The 27,358-nt window shown below is 45.1% G+C and overlaps 1 protein-coding gene across 1 annotated transcript; it reads left to right on the top strand.

The window, feature by feature from the left end:
- Positions 1-9,370: 9,370 nt before the first annotated feature.
- LOC135519863 (ATP-dependent RNA helicase DDX18-like) lies at positions 9,371-22,368 on the top strand. Its single transcript, XM_064945070.1, has 14 exons — positions 9,371-9,534; positions 12,935-13,120; positions 13,284-13,574; positions 16,343-16,478; positions 18,322-18,422; positions 18,540-18,739; positions 18,931-19,045; positions 19,174-19,313; positions 19,667-19,828; positions 20,422-20,574; positions 20,721-20,834; positions 20,987-21,043; positions 21,268-21,445; positions 21,662-22,368. Exons 1-14 carry the CDS (start codon positions 9,429-9,431, stop codon positions 21,805-21,807), a joined length of 2,085 nt encoding a protein of 694 aa, XP_064801142.1. The 5' UTR covers positions 9,371-9,428; the 3' UTR covers positions 21,808-22,368.
- The last annotated feature ends 4,990 nt before the right edge of the window (positions 22,369-27,358 follow it).

Raw genomic sequence — 27,358 nt, 5'->3', positions numbered from 1 at the left:
AAGCGTGTGCGAGCAAGGAGGCATAGTTAGCTACACCAGCTCTGTCAGGAGGAATGGCCAAAATTCACCTAACTTACTGTGGGAAGCTTGTGGAAGTCTATATTTGACCCAAGTTAAACAATATAAAGGCAATGCTTCCAAATACTAACTGAGTGGATGTAAACTTCTGACCCACTGGGAATGTGATGAAAGAAATGAAAGCTGAAAGAAATAATTCTCTCTACTATTATTCTGATATTTCACATTCTTAAATAAAGTGGTGATCCTAACTGACCTAAGACAGGGAATTTCTACTAGGATTAAATGTCAGGAATTGTGAAAAACTGAGTTTATATGTTTATATGTATTTGGCTAAGGTGTATGTAAACTTCTGACTTCAACTGTATGTACTGTACGTACATATGCTACATGTGGTTATGTTTATGCTACCTATCCTTTAAATCCCAAAGATAGGTTGGCAGCAGTGAAAAACACAAATCCGATAAATCAACCAGCTCTGCTTTAAGCAGCTTGAATAATTTTTTGTTAAATGAGAAAAAGCACTGTTGGAATTGAGATGCTCCCAGAACAGAGTCAACAGATTGGGTCTAGCTTGACTCAACTCGTACGAGAGTTAATAAACCTCATTAATTGTCACAATGGTTAATATGAGTTCTCTCGTTTAATTGTTTCTTGAAAATATTGTAGATATATATTTGACTCGAGTCACAATGATATACAACCACACATTGAATTGACTTCATTACAGTGAACGATTTCTAGTCATGAACTATGTGCATAGAAAATCCAGTGTAAATTAAACAAGAAAAGTGTAAAAAAAAACTATCAGGTAAACTGTATTGTTAGAACACAACATCCTGCACCCTACACACCCATAGAATCTAGAAGTACCAAAGACATCCTTACATCCCAAAAGCAGTAATATATACTGTATATACCCACATAAAAGGTTTGAAGATGTTTTATTCAAACATGCACAGCTATAGGCTAACAACATGTAAACAATCCCCTCCCCCAAACACACATTCAGACTCAAATGCGCTTCATCTCAAAGCTCCCAGTGGGGAAGAGGGAGTGTTCTTCTATATAAAGGATGTCATCAGGCATTATGAATTCTATTGATGTTGGCATCTTAGTAAGATTTGCACAGCTGCACTTTCAGGGATGCTCATAGCTGAAGAAAAGTACATAAGTACAGTAGAGATACCTCTCATCTCTTACCATGGAGGCTTTAACTTCCTTCGCTGGTTTTCAGCTGATCTTACTGTATTGTAATCAGTATTCAGAACGTGATGGACACCATTTTATCTGAGAATGCATTTTTATGAGAAATTCACCAAACTTTTAAATGTGGTTTTATTGTGTGTGCATATTATATAATGCTTTCAGAAAGTATTCATACCCCTTGACTTATTCCACATTTTGTTGTTACAGCCTGAATTCAAAATGGATTAAAAATATTTTTTCTCTCATCCATCTACACACAACACCCCATAATGACAAAGTGAAAACATGTTTTTAGAAATGTTTGCAAATGTATTGAAAATTAAAATACAGAAATATCTTATTTACAGAAGTATTCACATCCCTGAGTCAATACTTTGTAGAAGCACCTTTGGCAGCAATTACAGCTGTGAGTCTTTCTGGGTAAGTCTTGAAGAGCTTTCCACACCTGGATTGTGCAACATTTGTCCATTAATCTTTTCAAAATTCTTCAAGCTCTGTCAAATTGTTTGTTGAGCGTTGCCAGACCATTTTCAGGTCTTGCCATAGATTTTCAAGTAGATTTAAGTCAAAACTGTAAGTCGGCCACTCAGGAACATTCACTGTTATCACGCTTCAGGAGAAGACCAAGATGTAGACAATCAAAGTAACAAAAGTTTATTACTAGAACAGGGGGCAGGCAAAATGACAGGTCAAGGGCAGGCAGAGGTCAGTAAATCCAGATCAGAGTTCATAAAATACAGAACAGCAGGCAGTCTCGGGGTCATGGCTGGCAGAGGTCAATAAATCCATGATGGTGTGACAAGGTACAGAACAGCAGGCAGGCTCAGGTGCCTGTTCGGCCCTCAGCTCCTTTTGTCTTGCTCACATTGAGGGAGAGGTTGTCATCCTGGCAAAACACTGCCAGGTCTCTGACCTCCTCCCTATAGGCTGTCTCATCGTTGTCGGTGATCAGGCCTACCACTGATGTGTCGTCAGCAAACTTAATGATGGTGTTGGAGTCGTGCTTGACTACGCAGTCGTGAGTGACCAGGGAGTACAGGAGGGGACCAAGCACGCACCTCTGAGGGGCCCCAGTGTTGAGGATCAGGGTGGCAGATATGTTGTTGCCTACCTTTACCAACTGGGGGCGGCCTGTAAGGAAGTCCAAGATCCAGTTGCAGAGGGTCCTTAAAGCTTCGTGGGCACTATGGTGAGGTGTAGTCAAATGAACATCATTCACATATAGGTGTTCCTTTTGTCCAGGTGGGAAAGGGCAGTGTGGAGTGCGATTGCGATTGTATCATCTGGGGCGGCAGGGTAGCCTAGTGGTTAGAGCGTTGGACTAGTAACCGCAAGGTTGCAAGTTTAAACCCCCGAGCTGCCATGGTACAAATCTGTCATTCTGCCCCTGAACAGGCAGTTAACCCACTAGGCCGTCATTGAAAATAAGAATTTGTTCTTAACTGGTTAAATAAAGGTAAAATAAAAAATACAAATAAATAAAAAATCTGTGGATCTGTTGGCGCGGTATGCAAATTGGAGTGGGTTTCCGGCATGATGGTTTTGATGTGAGCCATGACCAGCCTTTCAAAGCACTTCATGGCTACCGACATAAGTGCTATGGGGCGGTAATCATTAAGGCAGGTTACCTTGGCATTCTTGGGCACAGGGACTATGGTGATCTGTTTGAAACATGTAGGTATTACAGACTCGGTCAGGGAAAGGTTGAAAATGTCAGTGAAGACACTTGCCAGTTGGTCTGCGCATGCTTTGAGTACACATCCTGGTAATCCGTCTGTCCCCGCAGCTTTGTGAATGTTGGCCTGTTAAAGGTCTTACATCAGCTATGGAGAGCGTGATCACTCAGTTGTCCAGAACAGCTGGTCTCTCATGCATGCTTCAGTTTTGCTTTCCTTAAAGCGAGCATAAAAGGCATTTATCTCATCTGGTAAGGTCACGTCATTGGGCACCTTGTAGCTGGGTCTCCCTTTGTAGTTTGCAAGCCCTGCCACCTCCGACGAGCATTGGAGCCGTGTAGTAGGATTCAAACTTAGTCCTGTATTGACGCTTTGCCTGTTTGATGGTTCGTTGGAGGGCATGGCGGGATTTCTTATAAGCATCCGGATTAGTGTCCCGCTCCTTGAAAGTGGCAGCTCTCGCCTTTAGCTCGGTGCGGATGTTGCCTGTAATCCATGGCTTCTGGTTGGGATATGTACATACGGTCACTGTGGGGACGACGTCATCGATGCACTTATTGATGAAGCCGGTGACTGAGGTGGTATACTCCTCAATGCCTGTCACGCCCTGGTCGTAATATATTGTGTTTGTCTTAATTTATTTGGCCAGGCCAGGGTGTGACATGGGTTTATTGTGGTGTGTTTTGTCTTGGGGTTTTGTGGGGTGTTGGGTGTGTGGCTTAGTGGGGTTATGTAGCAAAGTCTATGGCTGTCTGGAGTGGTTCTCAATCAGAGGCAGGTTTGTATCGTTGTCTCTGTTTGGGAACCATATTTAGGCAGCCATATTCTTTGAGTATTTCGTGGGTGATTGTTCCTGTCTCTGTGTTTGTTGTCACCAGATTGGCTGTATAGGTTTTCACGTTCTGTTTGTTGTTTTTGTATTGTTCGTGTTTTTTCGTCGTCATTAAACATGTATCAAAAATACCACACTGTATTTTGGTCCACTTCTCCTTCACCAGACGAGAACCGTTGCAGAATCACCCACCACAACAGGACCAAGCGGCGTGGTAACAGGCAGCAACAGCAGGAGCAGCAAAATCTGGACTACACAACTTGAGAGGAGATAGACAGGTGGGCGATCGACCCAGGGAGAGTGCCGGAGCCTGCCTGGGATTCGATGGAGCAGTGTGCGGAAGGTTACGAGAGAATGAGGTTGGCGAAGCAAGCACGGCGGTGCGGAAGGAAGCCCGAGAGTCAGACCCAAAAATGTCGGGGGGCTCAGGGAGAGTGTGGCAGAGTCAGGAGTCAGACCTGAGCTAACTCTCCCTGTTTATCGTGAAGAGCCAAGGTGGAGACCAGAACCAGAGCCGGTGTTGGAGGTGAGCGAAGCAGAGACTGTGAAGGAGTTAATGGGGAAATTGGAGGAGAGAGAAATGAGGGAGTTGCTGTGTTGGTGCTTTTTGCATGGAATTCGCCCGACGGAGCGTGTTGGGGATTTGATGGCACCTGGGTCAGCGCTCCATACTCGTCCTGAGGTGCGTGTTACTCGGCTGGTGAAGTTGGTGCCAGCCTCACGCACCAGGCCTCCTGTGCATATCCCTAGCCTTGCACGTCCTGTGCCAGCACTGCTCTCAAGATCTCCACTACGCCTTCACGGTCTAGCCCATCCTGTGCCACCTCCACACACCAGCCCTCCGGTGGCAGCTCCCCGCACGAGGCTTCCTGTGCGTGTCCTCGGCCCAGTACCACCAGTGCCAGCACCACGCATCAGGCGTACAGTGCGCCTCGCCTCTCCAGCGCTGCTGGAGCCTTCCTCCTCTCCTGCGCTGCCGGAGTCTCCCGCCTGTTCAGCGCTGCCCGAGCCTTCCTCCCCTCCTGCGCTGTCGGAGTCTCCCGCCTGTTCAGCGCTGCCAGAGCCTTTCTCCTCTACAGCGCTGCTGGAGTCTCCCGCCTGTTCAGCGCTGCCGGAGCCTTTCTCCTCTACAGCGCTGCTGGAGTCTCCTGCCTGTTCAGTGCAGCCAGAGCTGCCAGTCTGCAAGGAGCTGCCAGTCTGCAAGGAGCTGCCAGTCTGCAAGGAGCTGCCAGTCTGCAAGGAGCTGCTAGTCTGCATGGAGCAGCCAGAGCTGCCAGTCTGCAAGAAGCCGCCAGAGCTGCCAGTCTGCATGGAGCAGCCAGAGCCGCCAGTCAGCATGGAGCAGCCAGAGCCGCCAGTCAGCATGGAGCAGCCAGAGCCGTCAGTCAGCATGGAGCAGCCAGAGCTGTCAGTCTGCATGGAGCAGCCAGAGCTGCCAGTCTGCAAGGAGCTGCCAGTCTGCAAGGAGCTGCCAGTCTGCAAGGAGCTGCTAGTCTGCATGGAGCAGCCAGAGCTGCCAGTCTGCAAGAAGCCGCCAGAGCTGCCAGTCTGCATGGAGCAGCCAGAGCCGCCAGTCAGCATGGAGCAGCCAGAGCCGCCAGTCAGCATGGAGCAGCCAGAGCCGTCAGTCAGCATGGAGCAGCCAGAGCTGCCAGTCAGCATGGAGCAGCCAGAGCTGCCAGTCAGCATGGAGCAGCCAGAATTGCCAGTCAGCATGGAGCAGCCAGTCAGCCAGACTCTTCCAGATCCGCCAGTCAGCCAGACTCTTCCAGATCCGCCAGTCAGCCAGACTCTTCTAGATCTGCCAGTCAGCCAGACTCTTCCAGATCTGCCTGTCAGCCAGGATCCGCCAGTCAGCCAGACTCTTCCAGATCTGCCAGTCAGCCAGACTCTTCCAGATCTGCCAGTCAGCCAGACACTTCCAGATCTGCCAGTCAGCCAGACTCTTCCAGATCCTCCAGTCAGCCAGACTCTTCCAGATCCTCCAGTCAGCCAGACTCTTCCAGATCCGCCAGTCAGCCAGGATCTGCCAGAACCGCCAGCCAGCCAGGATCTGCCGGATCCAACTACATGACTGAGCTTCCCCTCAGTCCCGAGCTACCCCTCAGTTCCGAGCTACCCCTCAGTCCCGAGCTGCCTCAGTCCCGAGCTGCCCCTCAGTCCCGAGCTGCCCCTCAGTTCAGTGGGGTTCTGGGTGAGGACTACTAGGCCATGGTCGGCGGCGAGGGTGGACTATCATAGGACGCGAGGAGGAGGGATTAAGACATGAATAGAGTGCGGTCCACGTCCCGCGCCTGAGCCGCCACCATGGACAGACGCCCACCCGGACCCTCCCCTATTGTTTTGCTGTGCGTCCGGGAGTCCGCACCTTAGGGGGGGGTTCTGTCACGCCCTGGTCGTAATATATTGTGTTTGTCTTCATTTATTTGGTCAGGCCAGGGTGTGACATGGGTTTATTGTGGTGTGTTTTGTCTTGGGGTTTTGTGGGGTGTTGGGTGTGTGGCTTAGTGGGGTTATCTAGCAAAGTCTATGGCTGTCTGGAGTGGTTCTCAATCAGAGGCAGGTGTGTATCGTTGTCTCTGATTGGGAACCATATTTAGGCAGCCATATTCTTTGAGTATTTCGTGTGTGATTGTTCCTGTCTCTGTGTTTGTTGTCACCAGATTGGCTGTATAGGTTTTCACGTTCTGTTTGTTGTTTTTGTATTGTTCGTGTTTTTTCGTCGTCATTAAACATGTATTAAAAATACCACACTGCATTTTGGTCCGCTTCTCCTTCACCAGACGAGAACCGTTACAATGCCATTGGATGAATCCCGGAACATATTCCAGTCTGTGCTAGCAAAACAATCCTGTAGCGTAGCATCTGCGTAATCTGACCACTTCCATATTAAGTAAGTCACTGGTACTTCCTGCTTTAGTTTTTGCAAGCAGGAATCAGGAGCATATAATTATTGTCAGATTATCTTCCAAATGGAGGGTGGGGGAGAGCTTTGTATTTTTTAAATTTTATTTAAGTCAATTAAGAACAAATTCTTATTTACAATCACGGCCTACCGAAAGGCAAAATACCTCCTGCGGTTGTATGAGTCTCTGTGTGTGAAGTAAAGTTGGTCTAGAGTTTTTTTTTCTCCTCTGGTTGTACTTACGACATGCTGGATGAGCATGTTTTGTTTGCATATGGCCTTATACAACTCATTTTGTGGTGTTAAATAGATGGCTACAAATAATATAGATGTGAACGCTCTTGGAAGATAGTGTGGTCTACAGCTTATCATGAGATATTGTACCTCAGGCGAGCAATACCCCGAGACTTCTTTAATATTAGACGTCGCGCACCAGCAGTTATTGACAAATAGACACACACCCTGCTCCTCGTCTTACCAGACGTAGCTGCTCTGTCCTGCCGATGCACAAAAAACCCAGCCTGCTCTGTATTATCTGTGTCGTCATTCAGCCATGATTCGGTGAAACATAAGATACTACATGTTTTAATGTCCCGTTGGGAGGATAGTCTTAATCGTAGACCGTCCAGTTTATTTTCCAATGATAGCACATTGGCCAATAGTACGGAGGGTAGTGGTGGTTTAACTACTCACCGACAAATTCTTACAAGGCCCCACGCCCTCCTCCCCCTTTTTCTCTGTATTTTCTTCACACTTGTCAGTCTATCACAGCGCCATCCATTTTGTCACCAAAGCCCCATATACTACCCACCACTGCGAACTGTATGCTGTCGTTGGCTGGCCCTTGCTTCATATTCGTCGCCAAACCCACTGGCTCCAGGTCATCTATAAGTCTATGCTAGGTAAAGCTCCAGCTTATCTCAGCTCAATGGTCACCATAGCAACACCCATCCGTAGCACACGCTCCAGCAGGTATGTTTCACTGGTCATCCCCAAAGCCAACACCTCTTTTGGCCACCTTTCCTTCCAGTTCTCTGCTGCCAATGACTGCAAAAAAAACAGAAATCAGTTGGACACATATCTCCCTCACTAACGTCACGCGTCATCTGTCAGAGCAGTTTACCCATCGCTGCAGCTGTACACAGCCCATCTGTAAATAGCCCATCCAACCAACTACCTACCTCATCCCCACATTTGTTTTTGTTTTTCTGCTCTTTTGCACACCAGTATTTCTAATTGCACATCCTCATCTGCATATATATCACTCCAGTGTAAATTGCTAAATTGTAATTAGTTCGCCACTATTGGCCTATTTATTGCCTTACCTCCTTACTAAATTTGCACACACTGTATACAGTTTTTTTCTATTGTGTTATTGACTGTACATTTGTTTATCCCATGTGCAACTCTGTGTTGTTGTTTTTGTCGCACTGCTTTGCTTTATCTTGGCCAGGTTACAGTTGTAAATGAGAACTTGTTCTCAACTGGCCTACCTGGTTAAATAAAGGTGAAATAAATCATGTTTAAAACTAGTGATGGGGGTTTTGGCCTGGTCAAGAGACGATAGCAGCAACAATATGTACAAAATATTTTACAAACCATGTGAAAAAACAAACAAAATAGCAGTTGGTTAAGAGCCAGTAAAACAGCAGCCGTCACCTCCTGCGCACTTTTTGTACATAGTCCCGCCACTTTAGGGGACCAAAATGAATGGGACAAATTCACTTATATGTGTATTAAAGTAGTCAAAAGTTAAGTATTTGGTCCTGAAACAATGTTATGCATGACATGCTTTGATACATTGATATCTTAGCTAGCTGGCTTATTCATTTAGAGATAACTTAACTGAACTTAATTGATTGCTTGTAGTACAGCCCAATATTTGACTTAAGCCCAAATAAAACGAAAAGTGTATTTTTACGTGCATGTACATGTTGGAATTACACTGAACAAAAATATAAACGCAACATGCAAAAGTGTTGGTTCCATGTTGCATGAGCTGAAATAAAAGATCCCAGAAATGTTCCATACACACAAAAAGCGTATTTCTTTCCAATTTTGTGTGTTTACATCCCTGTTTGTGAGCATTTCTCCGTTGTCAAGATAATCCATCCACCTGACAGGTTTGGCATATCAATAAACTGATTAAACAGCATTAGAAATGGATTAAACAGCATAATCATTACACAGGTGTTCCTTTTGCTGTGGGCATTAAAAGGCCACTCTGAAATGTGCAGTTTTGTCACACAACACAATGCCTCAGATATCTCAAGTTTCGAGGGAGCATGTATTTGGCATACTGACTGCAGGAATGTCCACAAGAGCTGTTGCCAAATAATTTAATGTTAATTTATCTACCATAAATCACCCAGCATCCTTTTAGAGAATTTAGCAGTAAGTCCAATCGGCATCACAACCGCAGACCACGTGTATGGCGTCGCAGGCGTGGAAGGAAGCTAACGTAATTTTACTGCATTTTAGCAAATGTTGTATTTATTTTATTTAACCTTTATTTAACTAGGCAAGTCATTTAAGAACAAAGTATTATTTAATAGAGGTGGGGGATCCTGCTTCTGGATACAACAGGCTTGAGTACGCCTTTCGGACTTGAACTTCATGGCTTCAATGAAAGGGGGCAGTCGTTCTACCCTGGATAGTACAGACGATTTGCATTCTGGCAATATGAATGACAACCATATAGGGTCCTATGTATTTACAGTCAGGCAGGCAACAGTCTAGGCTAGAGGGGTCTTGAATTCCACACGCGTGTGTGCGCTCAGCTGCAAGCATGGCAGGTCTTCAGATGAGGCTTCTTCGGCAGAAAATCCAGAAAAGAAGCGAAAAGAACAAAGAGCGAAAGCTACTTAATAAACAGAAACAAGAGGAAGATAATGGTAACTGTTTTTCGAGTATTGTAATCGTTGTCTACAAGTTGTATTGGCACTCGCCAACCTCGAAGCAAGGTTGAGTAGCTAAATATGTCTCTGGTGCGTGTTTTTGCGGGTTCATTTATTTTATATGTAACCTTTTTAACTATTGATGTCTCACGGAAATCACAAATATAATTTTAGTTGATACACGTAGCTAAATCACCGATTGTAATAACGTGATCCATTCCGTTAGCTTGTTTCTAGTTAAGCTCGCGAACGTTAGTTACTGACGTTGCTGTATATTTTGGTAGTTAACGTACGTTAGCTAGCTAACCTTAGCCATTAGCTAGTGAAGCAAATCTTAAGTAATTTCGAAACATCGTTATGGATGACAGGTTTTGATACATAGAGCTCTTTCCACTATTGATATCTTAGTTAAATAAGGCAGCTAGATTACTTACATCGCATTGATTGTGTGTAGTATAGCCAAATAAGCCAATATTGGCCTAAAGCCCAAATGAAAGGTGTTTTTTTTTTCACGTTGGCATTAGAATTCACCGTATAGAATGAGAACTGACAGACTGCGAGTGTCAACAGCGTCATGCGCTTCAAATTCGATGTCAAATCTATGTCTTACATCTGCGCCAAGCAATGCGGATAAACTGTCAGAAGACTGCTTTTTACAACTGGAATTGTAACATGTATAGGTGCGGTCATAAATAAACTCCGGCTATCTACCCTGGTTTAAGAGCACGCATCTGAGTGTGCCAGGGCGCAGAATAACTGACACGCAGGCTAGACCGGGCACAAGCGTGCACCATCGCTCTCGCATGTTGATTTTGTCCAGAGGTGATAAGGATGTGCAGATCGAAATATCAGAACGAACTCTGAACCACTTCTATTAATTTGGGGACATGTCGAAACTGATGAAACATTCATGGACATTTAGCTAGCTTTCTTTTGCTAGTTTATTTGTTCTGGGATATAAACATTAGGTTGTTATTTCACCTGAAATGCATAAAGTCCTGTACCCTGACAACTAATCCACAGATAAAGGGGTAAACCTAGTTGTTAGTTTCTAGTAATCGTTCCTCCTTCAGTCTTCTTCGGACTTTATATTGCATTTGGCAACAAACTTTAAGGAGCATTGCCACCACCACCTGGAGTGTGGACCTCAGTTCAGCTTTCAATCACCCACGTGGGTATATGTGCCTAAAAACCAGTTTGCTTCAAAAAATAGAACCACGTTCTATTTTAGCACCTGGCTATGCAGATATGTGAGCAGTTTGGGTGAAATTATTGAATAACGTGTGTACATTTATGTAGCAACACATAGTGTGGTCATCGTGAGGAATTTACATATGTGCAACACAGGTTGAATATGACTAGGGTCAGTAGACATCGGTAAAAAAAAGTTATTAAATTGTTGTCAACAGCAGTTAGTCACCAACGCCCTAAATAACATGAAAACAGCCCAACCAGCTCTCTCTCTTTTGTGTCTGGGAGTAGCTAGCCAAATTTAGCCAGTTAGTTTGGGTGCTTGACTGCCATTGTGAGTGTTGCTCAGAGCGCACACTGGATGCTCTGCTGGAGGAGTAGGGTTGATCTGAGCGTTCTGACCTCACATTGACAGTCAAGCACCAAACCTAATTGGCTAGAGTTAGCTAGCTACTTCCAGACATTTATTTACCTTTATTTAAGACATAAATGAGAGACCACCTCACTGACCATTTTTCTCGCCCTAGCAGAGCTGGTTAGAATGTTTTTGTGTTATCTAGAGCTTTGGTGACTATGCTACTGATACCGGTCATATTCAAAGGGTGTTGCGTGTTCGTAAATGAATCCGTTATTCTGCATGCTGGAACACTCAGATGAGGGCGCTCTGAAATCGGAAATAGATAGCCAGAGTGAATTTACAAATGCACCCATAGAAAGAACAAGGCTTTATAAACTGCTAGGGTGTATTAGTTATAAACTCTCCTCATGTTCGTGGGCCAACATAACAGGAGGCAGGTACCGTGGCTACCGTAGGACTTAAGGTATAAGGTGAGTCAAAAGGAACACAGAACAATAATTTACAAGGGGTACATAGCAAACATAAATTCATCTGTTTATTACGCCTTACATCATCTTCACGGAGTCTTGACCTTCTACTGAATGGACAAGTGTAGCAACATTTTTTTTTTATAACTAACCTAAGATGGACCAGAGCCTGTTTCAAATTGGAGCAAATTAATCATAGTGTGCAGAAAAGGCACGGTGGTGGGCAGAGCCAAGCATGCGCTAGTGAGATCCTATTGGCACGTTTTATCATTTATTTGCATATTTACGTTAGGGAACGCTTACACTGAAATACGAGTGTGCAATCACAAAATTCGCAGTTGCAATCCTTCTAAATAACGTAATTTGTTTGAAACGTTGGCAAAGGTTAAAGTCTACAAAATGCAGTCCTCTGGTACAGATTCTAATTTTGGAAACAGAACTGTATGGAGATCAAATGTTTCATTGATGAGGAAATTAGCAGAATGTTGGCCAAATCCATCTCGCTTCATCTTCTCCCAATGCCGGCAACTGGGCTTCCTCTCCATCGCCATATTTGGTTATGAGTGGAAACGCCAACCGGATGCTCTACATTTATACATCCGGTGAAATATCTGGCTCATTGTTATATCTGTGAGTGTAGTGTTTGTAATGCAAGATGGGGGAGAGCTTGTCTGTCGTCAGAGATCGCGTTTATTTTGGGTGATTGCAAAATATGACATTTTCATTCAATACAGGGTAAATATCTTTCGGGTGATAATAAAACATGTTTTTAATTTTTTCCTAATTGTCATAATCAATCGTCACTACCATCACAATAAACCAAAATAGTCAAATACTGTCTGAAAGTGAATTGATTATCAATTGCAGTATTTTTTTAGAAACAAATGCAACATTCACACTTACTGTACATTGTTTTAACAGTTGCCACAGACCATATTTTTCGATGACCACATGTTTGTGGCATCTGTCTTCCGTTTACACACAGGTGTTCGGAGACGCAGATAGCTAATTAGCACAGGTAGTCCATTCTCTTACATATTTTTCCCGTAAGCATGCTATAATATGGAAATATCGCTGTGCGGGAACCTTAACTCTATAAAGTTGTGTATCAATTTAACCTTTTTTGTTTTTTGAAAATTATTTATCGCCGATAACATGCATGTTAATGCTCAGAACGAGCGTCACACCTCTTAACAAAACTCCCCTACAGAAGATGCCTTTATCCAATGTCTTATGTGATAGAACGGAGTCGTGATCAAGGGCTAGCTTGTAGTGCTTGCTCGCTAGCTAGTCAATGTTACTAGTTGAATGATAGCCTCCTTTGCCTGGTTGATGATGTTATTTAAAAAAAAAAAAATAATAATAATCTGTGTTTTCACAGGTGATGCAAACAGACTTCCAGAGGAGCGTTGTGATGAAACGAGTCACGGGGCCACAGCAATTTCAAAGCCACAGAATGCCAAACCCACAAAGAAGCCACAAATACAGAAGAATGTGTCTGCAGAGGTGAACACAGAAGGAAAATCTGTCAAGATGAAAAGGAAGCTCAAAACTGCTGAATCGCCAGGTAATGTGACTATTCAGTAATTTCTAAAAATTGTTGTAGCTAGGATTTGAGATTCTGATATTACTCCCCTTTTCAAGAAGGCCGGGGTAAATGACTAAGTGCCGGTTTACCAAGTAATTTCATGTTTTCCTTGTCAAAGTATTTTTATGTGGTTCTAACGTAGGTGTGAAAAAAGCCAAGAAGGATGAGGCAGATGATGAGGAGGATATGGAGGAGGAGAGGGGGTTGACTGTGACTGAGGACGATGCTGATCAGGGCACAGACAAACCCACACAGCCTCTTGAAGGGGCAGAGGCTGGAGAGGAGGAAGATGATGACGATGAAGAGGAGGAAGATGATGACGACGACGAGGAGGATGAAGAGGGAAGTGAAGATGAGGCGGAAAAGGGGGAAGGAGAGAAGCTTGGGGATGATGATGAGGAAGATGGGCCAGAGCTCCCAACTGGCTTGACAGGTATTCACTGTTCAATGACATAGGTCAGAGGCCTTTACACTACCAAATGTTGGCCTTGTCAACTGTGAATGTTATCTGTAGCAGTAATTTCTCAGTATTAGATATGGCCCATGAACTATTTACAATTTAGCCTCTGCAAGCATACAAATATGTATAGTATTCTGTATTTAATCATGACCTGCTTGGTAACCATAGTCTTTTACTTTAGGTCAAGGATGAGGGTGGGGGCCACAAAAAAACTGAATTGTTCATGAGGGACTGTAGTTGCTCGCAGGTCTGCATGCCCCCCTTCCACCACATTGTGCGCAAACCATTTTAGCAGCCCGCCTCTTAACATTGGAGATAAAAAAAATCAAAAATAAATAGTTTTAGAGTTAATTTGGCGGGTTTGAAGAAAGTTTTCTGCACATTTTGCCATGGGGCAGAGAGAAGATATTACAGTTGTATTAATAATTTCATGCAGTTCTACTCATTTTTCCATGGGGTGGAGAGAAATGTTTGCAGTTTTATGACCTACAAAATCAGTGGGTAATTTGACCATGACTACTAAGTTTAGATAGCTCCAGGTAAATGTTGCGATTCTTCAGCAAAGTCTGCAAATAGCACTGCTGGGTGATTTTTTAAAAAATTTATTTTTTTTTTTAAAGAAGAAAAAAAATCATAATGAATCAATCATGTCATAACACTCTTAGCAAAATATGTTCTTTAATTTACAATCTGTAGAAAGTACTAGAATAGAAGGATTCAGAACTTTGCAACAGCACAGTTGAAAACTATATGGCAAATATAAATCGACTGGATGGTGTTCAGAGATAGATAGGAGGGGTTGAGCTGAAGGGTGGGACAAAAAATAACAAGACAACGGATGTAAAATATACTGTCTGTAAAGTGTGTATATATATATATATATAGCTTGAAGTAGAAGCCTAAGTGTTGTCGATTAGTTTCCTCAATTAGTTGAGGGGTGGTAGGGATAAAGGAAATGTATTTATCTCTCTCCATATCACAGTGCATTTGGAAAATATTCACTCCTTTACCTTTTCCACATTTTGTTACGTTACAGCCTTATTCTAAAATTGATGAAATACATTTAAAAACTCAGTAATCTACACACATTACCACATAATGGCAAAGTGAAAAGATGTTTGTTAGAAATTTTGGCACATTTATAAAAAATAAAAACACCCTATTTACATAAGTATTCATCCCCTTTGCTATGAGACTCGGAATTGATTTTAGGTGCATCCTGTTTCCATTGATCGTCCTTGAGATGTTTCTACAAGTTAATTGGAGTCCACCTGTGGTAAATTCAATTGATTGGACAGGATTTGGAAAGACACAACACCTGTCTATATAAGGTCCCACAGTTGACATTGCATGTCAGAGCAAGTGACCGTAGAGCTCAGAGACATGATTGTCGATGGTACAGATCAGGCACGGGTAGCAATACATTTCTGCAGCATTGACGATCCCCAAGAACACAGTCCTCCATCATTCTTAGATGGAAGAAGTTTGGAACCACCAAGACTCTTCCTAGAGCTGGCTGCCTGGCCAAACTGCGCAATCACGGGAGAAGGGCCTTGGTCAGGGAGGTGACCAAGAACCTGGTGGTCACTCTGACAGAGCTCTAGAGTTCCTCTGTGGAGATGGTTGTCCTTCTGGAAGGTTCTCCCATCGGTGCAGCACTCTACCAATCAGGCCTTTATGGTAGAGTGGCCAGACGGAAGCCACTTCACAGTAAAAGGCACATGACGGCTCACTTGGAGTTTGCCACAAATGACCTAAAGGACTCTCGGACCATGAGTAACAAGATTCTCTGGTCTGATGAAACCAAGATTGAACTCTTTGGCCTGAATGCCAAGCGTCACATCTGGAGGAAACCTGGCACCATCCCTATGGTGAAGCATGGTGGTGGCAGCATCATGCTGTGGGTATGTTTTTCAGGGACTGGGAGACTAGTCAGGATCGAGGCATAGTACAGAGAAATCATTTTAGAAAACCTGCTCCAGAGCGCTCATGACCTCAGACTGGGGTGAAGGTTTACCTACCAACAGGACAACAACCTGTAGCACATAGCCAAGACAACGCAGGAGTGGCTTTGGGACAAGTCTCTGAATGTCCTTGAATGGCCCAGTCAAAGCCTGGACTTGAACCCGATCAAACATCTCTGGAGAGACCTGAAAACAGCTGTGCAGCGATGCTTCCCATCCAACCTGACAGTGCTTGAGAGGATCTGCAGAGAAGAATGGGAGAAAACTCCCCAAATTCCGGTGCTGTAATCGCTGCCAGAGGTGCTTCAACATTGTACTGAATAAAGGGTCTGAGAACGTTGGTAAATGTGGTATTGTGTTTTTTATGAAATTGGCGATTCCAAAAAACCTGTTTTTGCTTTGACTTTATTGGGTATTGTGTGTAGATTGATTTAATAAATCAATCATACATTTTAGAACAAGGCTGTAACCTAACAAAATGTGGAAAAGGTCAAGGGGTTCTGAATACTTCCATATTTACAAAAAATGTATATGGGGGATTGGAAATGATTTGACATTAATGGAAGCCACAATATATCTGCAATATTAAAGCTGATTCCACCAGTAAGTTGAGACCCTGACTGAGTTACTTTAAAAAAAAAATGGATTCTTCAAGAGGGGTGGGGGTTGCGCCACCAGTTGCCCATTTAGGTAATCCTTGGTCAGTCTACTTGTGCTAGACTAGAGCCCTTCTATGCCAAACCCATGCAGGTTTGAACTCTGTTTTCTGTTTCCCAGGTGCGTTTGAGGACACATCGTTTGCCTCTTTAGCCTCTCTGGTGAGCGAGAACACTCTAAAGGGTGTGAAGGAAATGGGCTTTGACCACATGACCGAGATCCAACACAAAAGCATCCGCCCCCTACTGGAGGGAAGGTAAGCCTACATTTGACATTTTTATTAGCCAGAATTTCCACCTGTTAATTGTCCTCTACAAGGCTGACTGTAACAGAGCTCTGTAAAATCCTTCTAGGACTCTGGGTGTGGCTGTCATGACATATTGTCAGCCCATAATTGTAATGCAAATAACTGCTGTCCTCATAGTAATTGACCGTTTAATTAACATGAACATGTTTAGCATCTCTGGGCTTCCAGGCATACCAGCTGCTGATTTTGATGTGCGCATTTGGAACATCTAAAAGTCTAATAAATCCATTTAATATAGCCTACACCTTCACAATAAAATCCATTATTTCATTATGATAGGCCTATAAACGTGAGAATGTCTTAGAAATCAAAACATGGGGTGAATGATTCGACGCTCTGCGCTTCCCGCGGGGGGGTAGAGACAATTGCATTACTGCTCTGCTGGTGTGGCAAATCAATAAGAGGTGGAATTAAAAAGAAAATGAGAAGGGCTACAACGATCAAAAAAGCCAACAATGTAGGCTGCTGTTTAGGCTGTAATCTAAATGGAGTTGTTTGTAGGTGACCATGAACTCACTCATGTACACGCATACATTCATGCTAAACGCATCACAACTGTTGCTACCAGACTCTTGTACACTTGGCCCCATCCTACCCTTCCACAATACACGTGTTAATATTGGACAATAAGTTGTGCCTTCCTGTATTATACTCCAGCTATGTGTATTATAAACTGGGTGGTTTGAGCCCTACCAGGGGTAGGACATAAATTTAGTTTCAGTGCTCTAATCACTTTGGTAACCAGTTTATAACAGCAATAAGGCTCCTCGGGGGTTTGTGATATATGGCCAATATACCACGGCTAAGTCTAGGCACTCCACGGAACATCCCGTAGCTGTGGTATATTGGCCATATACCACACCTCCTCAGGCCTTATTGCTTAATTCTATTATACTGTCATTTAATGTGTTTGTATTATCATTTCTTATTGTTACATTGTCGAAGGAATCTGCAAGTAAGCGTTTCGTTGGACGATCTATACCATGTGTATCCTGTACGTACCATTAATAAAACTTTAAACTAATATTAGGATGGTGAGAAATGCACTTGGCCTCAATTCGCTAGCTTCTCGGTTTGATGCAGTCAAGACGGGTAATATGTAAACGAATGGGATGATAAATAACCAGCAAGAAGTTAAGTCGTTGCGGTCTCGCCCTCCTTGCCTTTTCTGAGCCTCCTGTGTCTTACCTACACATTCACACACACGACCTCCGCTCCCTAGTAGCCTACAGCTGCTCGCTCTGCCTCTCTCTCCCTTTGTCCATAGCTCCAGTTTAATAAAGTAGCAAAACAATTGGCTTTTCTGTTGCTTCTGTCACTCGGAACAGACCGGGTCCATAGGGGGACAGGTTTGGTTGTCCGTTAGGTTATTTCGGTCCGGATTTTAAATATATGCATATTGGGTCCGGTGCTTTCCCGTGAATATTTTGAAACGGGTCCTCTAACTCCCATTACCATCTGTCCTCATTCATGTTATTCCAATTCAATCATGAAGTTAGAGAGCGATTAGAGGGACAACGGCGCACTGAAAATCAAGCCATTGGCGAGGGCCATTTGCAAGTTTGGTAGGCTACCCATCAATGCTATTTATTTGCACCGTTTTGGATGGGATTACTGTGACCAACAGAATGACTGCTGGTGTGGTGATAATATGGTCACTGCGACAGCCCTATCCAGGACTACCAAATGTTGCCAAATGGCATCCTAGAATCAGCCCTACGGGACTGATAAACTGAGTAATGTTGTTTTTGGCTTGATCGATGACGTCCTTTGCTCTTCTGAATTTTTCTAGAGATATCCTGGCTGCTGCTAAGACCGGCAGTGGTAAAACCCTGGCCTTCCTCATCCCCTCCATCGAGCTCATCTACAAACTCAAGTTCATGCCCAGGAACGGTAAGATTAGTGAAGATGTATAAATATGTTACCACAGTCTTTTTAGCACTGCGAACATCAAAGGCATAGGGTCTAGACCTCACCTAAGACTCAACCCTGCTTCCCCACTATCCCCAGGCACGGGCGTGGTGATCCTGTCCCCAACGCGTGAGTTGGCCATGCAGACGTATGGTGTGATGAAAGAGCTGATGACCCACCACGTGCACACCTTTGGCCTGATCATGGGCGGCAGCAACCGCACGGCCGAGGCCCAAAGGCTGGCCAATGGTGTCAACATCCTGGTGGCCACACCCGGCAGACTGCTGGACCACCTGCAGGTAATGATGATAAGAATAGTACATTTGGTAAAATCCTTTTCGTAAATTTCTGTCAAAGTGGGGACTAGGGTAATTTTGACGAAGGATTGGATTGTATAACTTTTCAGTGTAGGTTACTTATTTTACAGAAGGAATTTTGCATTTAGTCCTGGCTCTTCATTTGTTTCTCCCCACAACCTTGCTCTCTGTAGAATACTGCTGGCTTCATGTATAAGAACCTCCAGTGTCTGATCATTGACGAAGCCGACCGTATCCTGGAGGTCGGCTTCGAGGAGGAACTGAAGCAGATCATCAAACTCCTGCCAAGTATGTACCCGCATCATGGCCATAACCAACCTTACATATACTGTACCATGGAGTTTGGTGTTGCTATTTGTCTTGTGTGTATGTCTGTGACTAATGCCCAATGTCTAACATCATGCATTGATCCTCAGAGCGGAGGCAGACCATGCTGTTCTCGGCCACCCAGACCCGTAAGGTGGAGGACCTGGCCCGTATCTCCCTGAAGAAGGAGCCCCTCTACGTGGGTGTGGACGACAACAAGGACAACGCCACCGTGGATGGCCTTGAACAGGTAAACAAAACGACTCACTGCTGCAGAGTGTGACTATAAGTTAAGTGCATTGCCTTCAGTTGCCCCAAGACATGAACTGAAAGTAGCAAAGCTTTAAATGTTTTTTTTGTTAGTGGTCTTGACAGTTGGTTTTGTAGCGCCAAAAATTCAAACGTGCAGGCCGTTCAGCGAGGTTTGGCCTGTAGTGGCGCTGTCCTTTCCTGTACTGTCTGCTTGATAGAAGTGGGGTGGTTTACAGTTACAGTTAAACCTCACACAGCAATTACAATATGCACTTGACAGGTTTGTGGTTCTCTGCTTTTCTCTGGTGCATCGGGGGTGGCCTGATATGTAAACTTTGTCTTGGTTGCCAGGGCTATGTGGTGTGTCCGTCTGAGAAGCGCTTCATGCTACTCTTCACCTTCTTGAAGAAGAACCGTAAGAAGAAGCTGATGGTGTTCTTCTCCTCCTGCATGTCGGTCAAGTTCCACTACGAGCTGCTCAACTACATCGACCTGCCCGTCATGGCCATCCACGTGAGTTGTCACCTTTCAGTCTAGCAGAACGACAAATGGGTTTCTCTAGGAAAGGTTCAGATAGTTTCTGACCGTTCGTATGTTTTAGTGTTGGCTGAAACTGACCTGACTCACTTTATTAGCTTGTTTCGGGAAGTTATTTGTAGCCCTTCTGGGTCAAAAAAAGACACTCAACCCATATACATCACTGGTGATTAATTACGCCTGCTCTAAAATATGATTAATCTCAGTGTCTCTAGTAACAACAATGTAGTTCCAAGGCAAGCAACAGATTGCAGGCTACACTCTGTGTCAGTAGTCTTCGGATGATTATCTGGCTCAATTTGAGCTCTGCTACATTGATCCCCAGTCTGACCCCACAAGGCATTCTCTCTCTCATGGGTCTGCTGTTGAGACAACTGGTACATCCACACTTGGATCTTAAGGCCTTGTACCACGATAACACATCTTATGATATGACCAAATCTTGCGCAATAGGATTTAACACGAATATGTACTGTCAAATTCTGTGCGGTTCAGCAATGGCATCTTATCCTATGTGGGCAATGCTGTCTGGCTGACATCTAATCAACTGTTTTTCTTTTATCTCTCAGGGGAAGCAAAAGCAGACGAAGCGTACCACCACCTTCTTCCAGTTCTGTAACGCTGACTCTGGCATCCTGTTGTGTACCGACGTGGCGGCCAGAGGCCTGGACATCCCCGAGGTGGACTGGATCGTACAGTATGACCCCCCAGATGACCCCAAGGTACCTAGTACCTAAGTTTGAGAGACACTTATTATGTATCTTTGACACTATTGAGTAATAACCCTTAGTCTATAAGCATCTCCAGCCAATGCCTCAGTGAAGCATTAACATCTGTTTCCCTCATTCTTATTTCTTTCTTATCCTAGGAATACATTCACAGGGTCGGCAGAACAGCTCGCGGGATCAACGGCATAGGCCACGCCCTCCTGATCCTACGGCCAGAGGAGTTGGGCTTCCTGCGCTTCCTCAAACAGGCCAAGGTAAGACCCTAACCCAACCATCTCTAACCTTACCTCAACCCAGCTCTTAACAGTAAAACAAGAAAAAAATGCAACTGAAAGATGGCTGATCAGCAGTGATGAATTACGTTTTTTAAAAGGAAATGTTACATTTTGTTTCCCTCCTGCCTCAGGTTCCTTTGAGTGAGTTTGAATTCTCTTGGGCGAAGATCTCCGATATCCAGGGTCAGGTAAGACATGCATCCACATTTGATTTCTGCATGTGAACCAGGGCTAAGTGACGTAACGTCTGTGATATAGTGGACTACAGCGGCTAATTAATTGATATGGTGAAATGATAAACGTCCTCCTGTGAACAGGAGTTAGCTTCTGTGACTTTAGCGCAATTATCTGACACGCCTTAAAATCCCAATGACAAATTCACACAAAGGTCTTCACATTTTGTTCTTTGAAGCTGGGGAAATTGATTGAGAAGAACTACTACCTGCACAAGTCAGCCCAGGAGGCCTACAAGTCCTACGTGCGGGCGTACGACTCTCATTCGCTCAAAGCGATCTACAGCGTCAACACGCTCAACCTCCCCATGGTGGCGCTCTCCTTCGGCTTCAAAGTGCCCCCCTACGTCGACCTCAGTATCCTTTTTCTACGGCAACGACCTAAGCGTACTTTCACCAATGTCGTTCAAAGTGTTGCGGCGCCTTATCTATTCGTGGTCATGACATTTGCAAACTTATCAAATCTATTTATGATTCAAATAATGATGCATAGTAATTATAGTGTACTTATTTATCATTACCTAATTGGTCAGTTCAGTACGGTGTTTCCTTTAACCCAGCACTCCGCTCCAGACGTCCACAGCAAAGGAGGACTGAAGATGACGAAGAGGGGTGGGGGCGGTGGCTTCGGCTACCAGAAGGGCAAGGGCGCTCACAAAGCCAAGATCTTCAAGCACGTCAACAAAGGCAAGGGGGACAAGAGGCAATTCTCTCGCTAGCCTGCGGTCCTTGGGGGACATTACAAAATGGCTTCCTGACCTGGACTCACTCTCTGTCCAGAGACCGATCTATTAGCCTGTTACTGGGCATTGTGTCTCGCTCCCTATTTGTGTGTGAAAGACCAGTCTGTTGGGTCGCCACTAGTTACCACAGCCACAAAGTCATTAACCTCGCTTATTTATTTTCTTAAAATCAGATTTTAAATCTAACCTTAACCACACTGCTAACCTTATGCCTAACCTTTAAATTAAGACTAATAGCAAATGTTTGTATTCATTCATTTTTACAACATAGCCAATTTTGACTTTGTTGCTGTGGTAACTAGTCTCTTGTAAGGGGGCTCCAATGTCTCAGCCTGTCTTTCTCTGAACAGGTATTTTGTAGTGACAGGACTCTGTGGGCTCATACCGTTCTGAGGACAGCCCTTGCATTCCTTTCCTCACAGCAGATGTGGATTTTTACTGTAGATTCTCTTTGATATGAGTATGCAGCACTGTACATTGATTTGCATTGTTTTCTTCCTCTACTGGCCAATTTAAAAATAAAAATATACACCCACACTGTTGGCAAACTCTTCCCATTTGTATACCGCTTAAAAAAAAAATAATAATTAAGTGTATTTATGGAGCCCTTTCCGTTATAGGCACAAAATGTATCAACACAGGACTAAGTATTAGTGCACTTGTGACCTTTAATAATTATAGGTAGGGTATTGCAACCAATTTCCATAACAAAGGTAATGGCACACTGTTTTCTGAATTTGAGTAACATCACAGCATTGAAGAGCTGGTCCTGCCCGCTGAGCAAATGGTTGTAGTGACAGGGGAGTTCCACATGGGGGCGGTGTATTCAAGCACTGGTGTGATGTACAGGTAACTGCCAAAATAATAAACGCTTCAGTAAATGAGGGATACAAAGTATTGAAAGCAGGTTTTTCTACCGGTGTAGAACGCAGGAGTAAGCATTTAACATCCCATCATGCTTAGGGTCATGTACAAAAGAAATGTGAGTAATAATAAGAATGGTTGCAGAGGAATGCTCAGATGTCGCGTTCATCAACCGATGCGTGCCACATCGATTACTGTCGGGCACCAGGTTGCTATAACGTTGTAAGCTGATACATAAATGACCTATCCATATTGATTGAAAGTTCTGGCATGCATCGGCAATGTCTGAGCAGAGGAGCGCGACCGTTATGACTTATGCCCTCGCCCCTAACTGGTTCCTGTTTCATTACATTTGTCTGACTTTTCTCATTGAGGTCACACTCCCATCTCCCTCTACGGTTGCTCTTGTCACATGACGGCTCGCCTTCATCAATGCCATAAACTTGTCATAAACCATCAAGTCACTCATGTTTGATGCAACAGTGTTACGTCCATGATACAGTGAGCCTGTGGCATACATGTTTTACATTATACCTACAACGTATTGACTTGCAAGTCAAACTGAGTTTCCATTGATACGAGTAGTTGCTGGGAGAACCTTTTTTTAAAATTTTTTAGGTAACACTATGTTGCTGTGAGTGAACCTTGCTATTTACAGTATGTCCATTAGGGAGTGCTTATGAAGACTATGCTATGTAAAGCCTTTAAAAATTGTAATTTAAAAAAAAAGTGGGACCAATAAGGACATGGCGCAATAGGCCTACTACTGTTGGGTGCTACTGGTCTGTGCAGTTAAGATTCCAGTATCATGAGGAAAGCTGTTAGGCAGGAAGCATCCTTTTCTGATGGTGCACACACTCCCTCATGCAGCTGCCAGCCAAATCATGAGACGCAAGTTCAGCCTGTCACTATCTGGTATACAGGGCTTACCAGATGTTTCCGCTCTGCGTACAATCTCAAATGGACACAGTTTAGGCATCTGTTTTGATTTGTTTTCCTAAGTGTCGTGCCGTAATTCTTTCACACTGGCGAAGACATGTATGGGCTAACTATCTTCAGCCATTATGACACAACTCACGCCCACTCAAAAGATTGAAGAACATTGTGTAATTTGAATGCTTGAGAAATTCATATAAGGAAGAGTTGAGAGGTAGTATTACAAGTAAGATCTTTTAACAACTGTCATTGTACAATACTATACCTGGGTCAAATACATAACTACTGCAATATTTTTTGGTTTGCCTGGCACATAGTATCATTTCCAATCTCCCAAAATTGCAAACACCAAGCGTAATCATGTTCTTTAGCTACGTAATTAAAGTAATCAGCTGTTCCACAATGAGATGAATAAAGTTCCTCGTCCTTTTGTGACAGTTTTGTTTCCAGGCTTCTTTTTGTGACAGGTGGCACATCTGCATGTTGCTGCACCAGTTCTGCAGAGGCAGCCAATGGAGAACAACCACACTGTCACTGTTATGGAGGCACAGCCAAGCAGCTCCATTAGCTTTACCCATCTGTTCCAGTCAGTTGTCCCCAGATTGAGCAATACAACTTTATGAGTTGCGTCAGAAGGAATGTATTCACTCCACAGTTTTTAGAGCGGTTCACATGTCAATATGGGAGGCACAATGAGTTGAAATCCCTGGCAGCCGCCATCTAAACAAAGCAGTAGACACTTTACACAACGGCTTGCATTGTATGTCACACTCTCCTGACGTGGCCTTTGACACTGACCACACAGTTGTTTACAGCTTGAGACAACTTGTCCTTAACGTGATTTAGGATAGTGTTAAGGACCCTATCAGGTAGGTCAGTGGGACAGTCTCATAATGAGATTCTGTTACATTTACATTTAAGTCATTTAGCAGACCCTCTTATCCAGAGCGACTTACAAATTGGTGAATTCACCTTCTGACATCCAGCGGAACAGCCACTTTACAATAGTGCATCTAAATCATTAAGGGGGGGGGTGAGAAGGATTACTTATCCTATCCTAGGTATTCCTTGAAGAGGTGGGGTTTCAGGTGTCTCCGGAAGGTGGTGATTGACTCCGCTGTCCTGGCGTCGTGAGGGAGTTTGTTCCACCATTGGGGGGCCAGAGCAGCGAACAGTTTTGACTGGGCTGAGCGGGAACTGTACTTCCTCAGTGGTAGGGAGGCGAGCAGGCCAGAGGTGGATGAACGCAGTGCCCTTGCTTGGGTGTAGGGCCTGATCAGAGCCTGGAGGTACTGCGGTGCCGTTCCCCTCACAGCTCCGTAGGCAAGCACCATGGTCTTGTAGCGGATGCGAGCTTCAACTGGAAGCCAGTGGAGAGAGCGGAGGAGCGGGGTGACGTGAGAGAACTTGGGAAGGTTGAACACCAGACGGGCTGCGGCGTTCTGGATGAGTTGTAGGGGTTTAATGGCACAGGCAGGGAGCCCAGCCAACAGCGAGTTGCAGTAATCCAGACGGGAGATGACAAGTGCCTGGATTAGGACCTGCGCCGCTTCCTGTGTGAGGCAGGGTCGTACTCTGCGGATGTTGTAGAGCATGAACCTACAGGAACGGGCCACCGCCATGATGTTGGTTGAGAACGACAGGGTGTTGTCCAGGATCACGCCAAGGTTCTTAGCGCTCTGGGAGGAGGACACAATGGAGTTGTCAACCGTGATGGCGAGATCATGGAACGGGCAGTCCTTCCCCGGGAGGAAGAGCAGCTCCGTCTTGCCGAGGTTCAGCTTGAGGTGGTGATCCGTCATCCACACTGATATGTCTGCCAGACATGCAGAGATGTGATTCGCCACCTGGTCATCAGAAGGGGGAAAGGAGAAGATTAGTTGTGTGTCGTCTGCATAGCAATGATAGGAGAGACCATGTGAGGTTATGACAGAGCCAAGTGACTTGGTGTATAGCGAGAATAGGAGAGGGCCTAGAACAGAGCCCTGGGGGACACCAGTGGTGAGAGCGCGTGGCGAGGAGACAGATTCTCGCCACGCCACCTGGTAGGAGCGACCTGTCAGGTAGGACGCAATCCAAGCGTGGGCCGCGCCGGAGATGCCCAACTCGGAGAGGGTGGAGAGGAGGATCTGATGGTTCACAGTATCGAAGGCAGCCGATAGGTCTAGAAGGATGAGAGCAGAGGAGAGAGAGTTAGCTTTAGCAGTGCGGAGCGCCTCCGTGATACAGAGAAGAGCAGTCTCAGTTGAATGACTAGTCTTGAAACCTGACTGATTTGGATCAAGAAGGTCATTCTGAGAGAGATAGTGGGAGAGCTGGCCAAGGACGGCACGTTCAAGAGTTTTGGAGAGAAAAGAAAGAAGGGATACTGGTCTGTAGTTGTTGACATCGGAGGGATCGAGTGTAGGTTTTTTCAGAAGGGGTGCAACTCTCGCTCTCTTGAAGACGGAAGGGACGTAGCCAGCGGTCAGGGATGAGTTGATGAGCGAGGTGAGGTAAGGGAGAAGGTCTCCGGAGATGGTCTGGAGAAGAGAGGAGGGGATAGGGTCAAGCGGGCAGGTTGTTGGGCGGCCGGCCGTCACAAGAAGCGAGATTTCATCTGGAGAGAGAGGGAGAAAGAGGTCAGAGCACAGGGTAGGGCAGTGTGAGCAGAACCAGCGGTGTCGTTTGACTTAGCAAACGAGGATCGGATGTCGTCGACCTTCTTTTCAAAATGGTTGACGAAGTCATCTGCAGAGAGGGAGGAGGGGGGAGGGGGAGGAGGATTCAGGAGGGAGGAGAAGGTGGCAAAGAGCTTCCTAGGGTTAGAGGCAGATGCTTGGAATTTAGAGTGGTAGAAAGTGGCTTTAGCAGCAGAGACAGAGGAGGAAAATGTAGAGAGGAGGGAGTGAAAGGATGCCAGGTCCGCAGGGAGGCGAATTTCCGCTCGGCTGCCCGGAGCTCTGTTCTGTGAGCTCGCAATGAGTCATCGAGCCACGGAGCGGGAGGGGAGGACCGAGCCGGCCTGGAGGATAGGGGACATAGAGAGTCAAAGGATGCAGAAAGGGAAGAGAGGAGGGTTGAGGAGGCAGAATCAGGAGATAGGTTGGAGAAGGTATGAGCAGAGGGAAGAGATGATAGGATGGAAGAGGAGAGAGTAGCGGGGGAGAGAGAGCGAAGGTTGGGACGGCGCGATACCATTTGAGTAGGGGCAGTGTGGGAAGTGTTGGATGAGAGCGAGAGGGAAAAGGATACAAGGTAGTGGTCGGAGACTTGGAGGGGAGTTGCAATGAGGTTAGTGGAAGAACAGCATCTAGTAAAGATGAGGTCAAGCGTATTGCCTGCCTTGTGAGTAGGGGGGGAAGGTGAGAGGGTGAGGTCAAAAGAGGAGAGGAGTGGAAAGAAGGAGGCAGAGAGGAATGAGTCAAAGGTAGACGTGGGGAGGTTAAAGTCGCCCAGGACTGTGAGAGGTGAGCCGTCCTCAGGAAAGGAGCTTATCAAGGCATCAAGCTCATTTATGAACTCTCCGAGGGAACCTGGAGGGCGATAAATGATAAGGATGTTAAGCTTGAAAGGGCTGGTAACTGTGACAGCATGGAATTCAAAGGAGGCGATAGACAGATGGTTAAGGGGAGAGAGAGAGAATGACCACTTGGGAGAGATGAGGATCCCGGTGCCACCACCCCGCTGACCAGAAGCTCTCGGGGTGTGCGAGAACACGTGGGCGGACGAAGAGAGAGCAGTAGGA

This window comes from Oncorhynchus masou, chromosome 29 (assembly GCF_036934945.1).
Source record: "Oncorhynchus masou masou isolate Uvic2021 chromosome 29, UVic_Omas_1.1, whole genome shotgun sequence".
NCBI lineage: Eukaryota > Metazoa > Chordata > Actinopteri > Salmoniformes > Salmonidae > Oncorhynchus > Oncorhynchus masou.
Note: the sequence above shows the minus strand (reverse complement) of the source record. Positions and strands in the feature narration are given on the sequence as shown.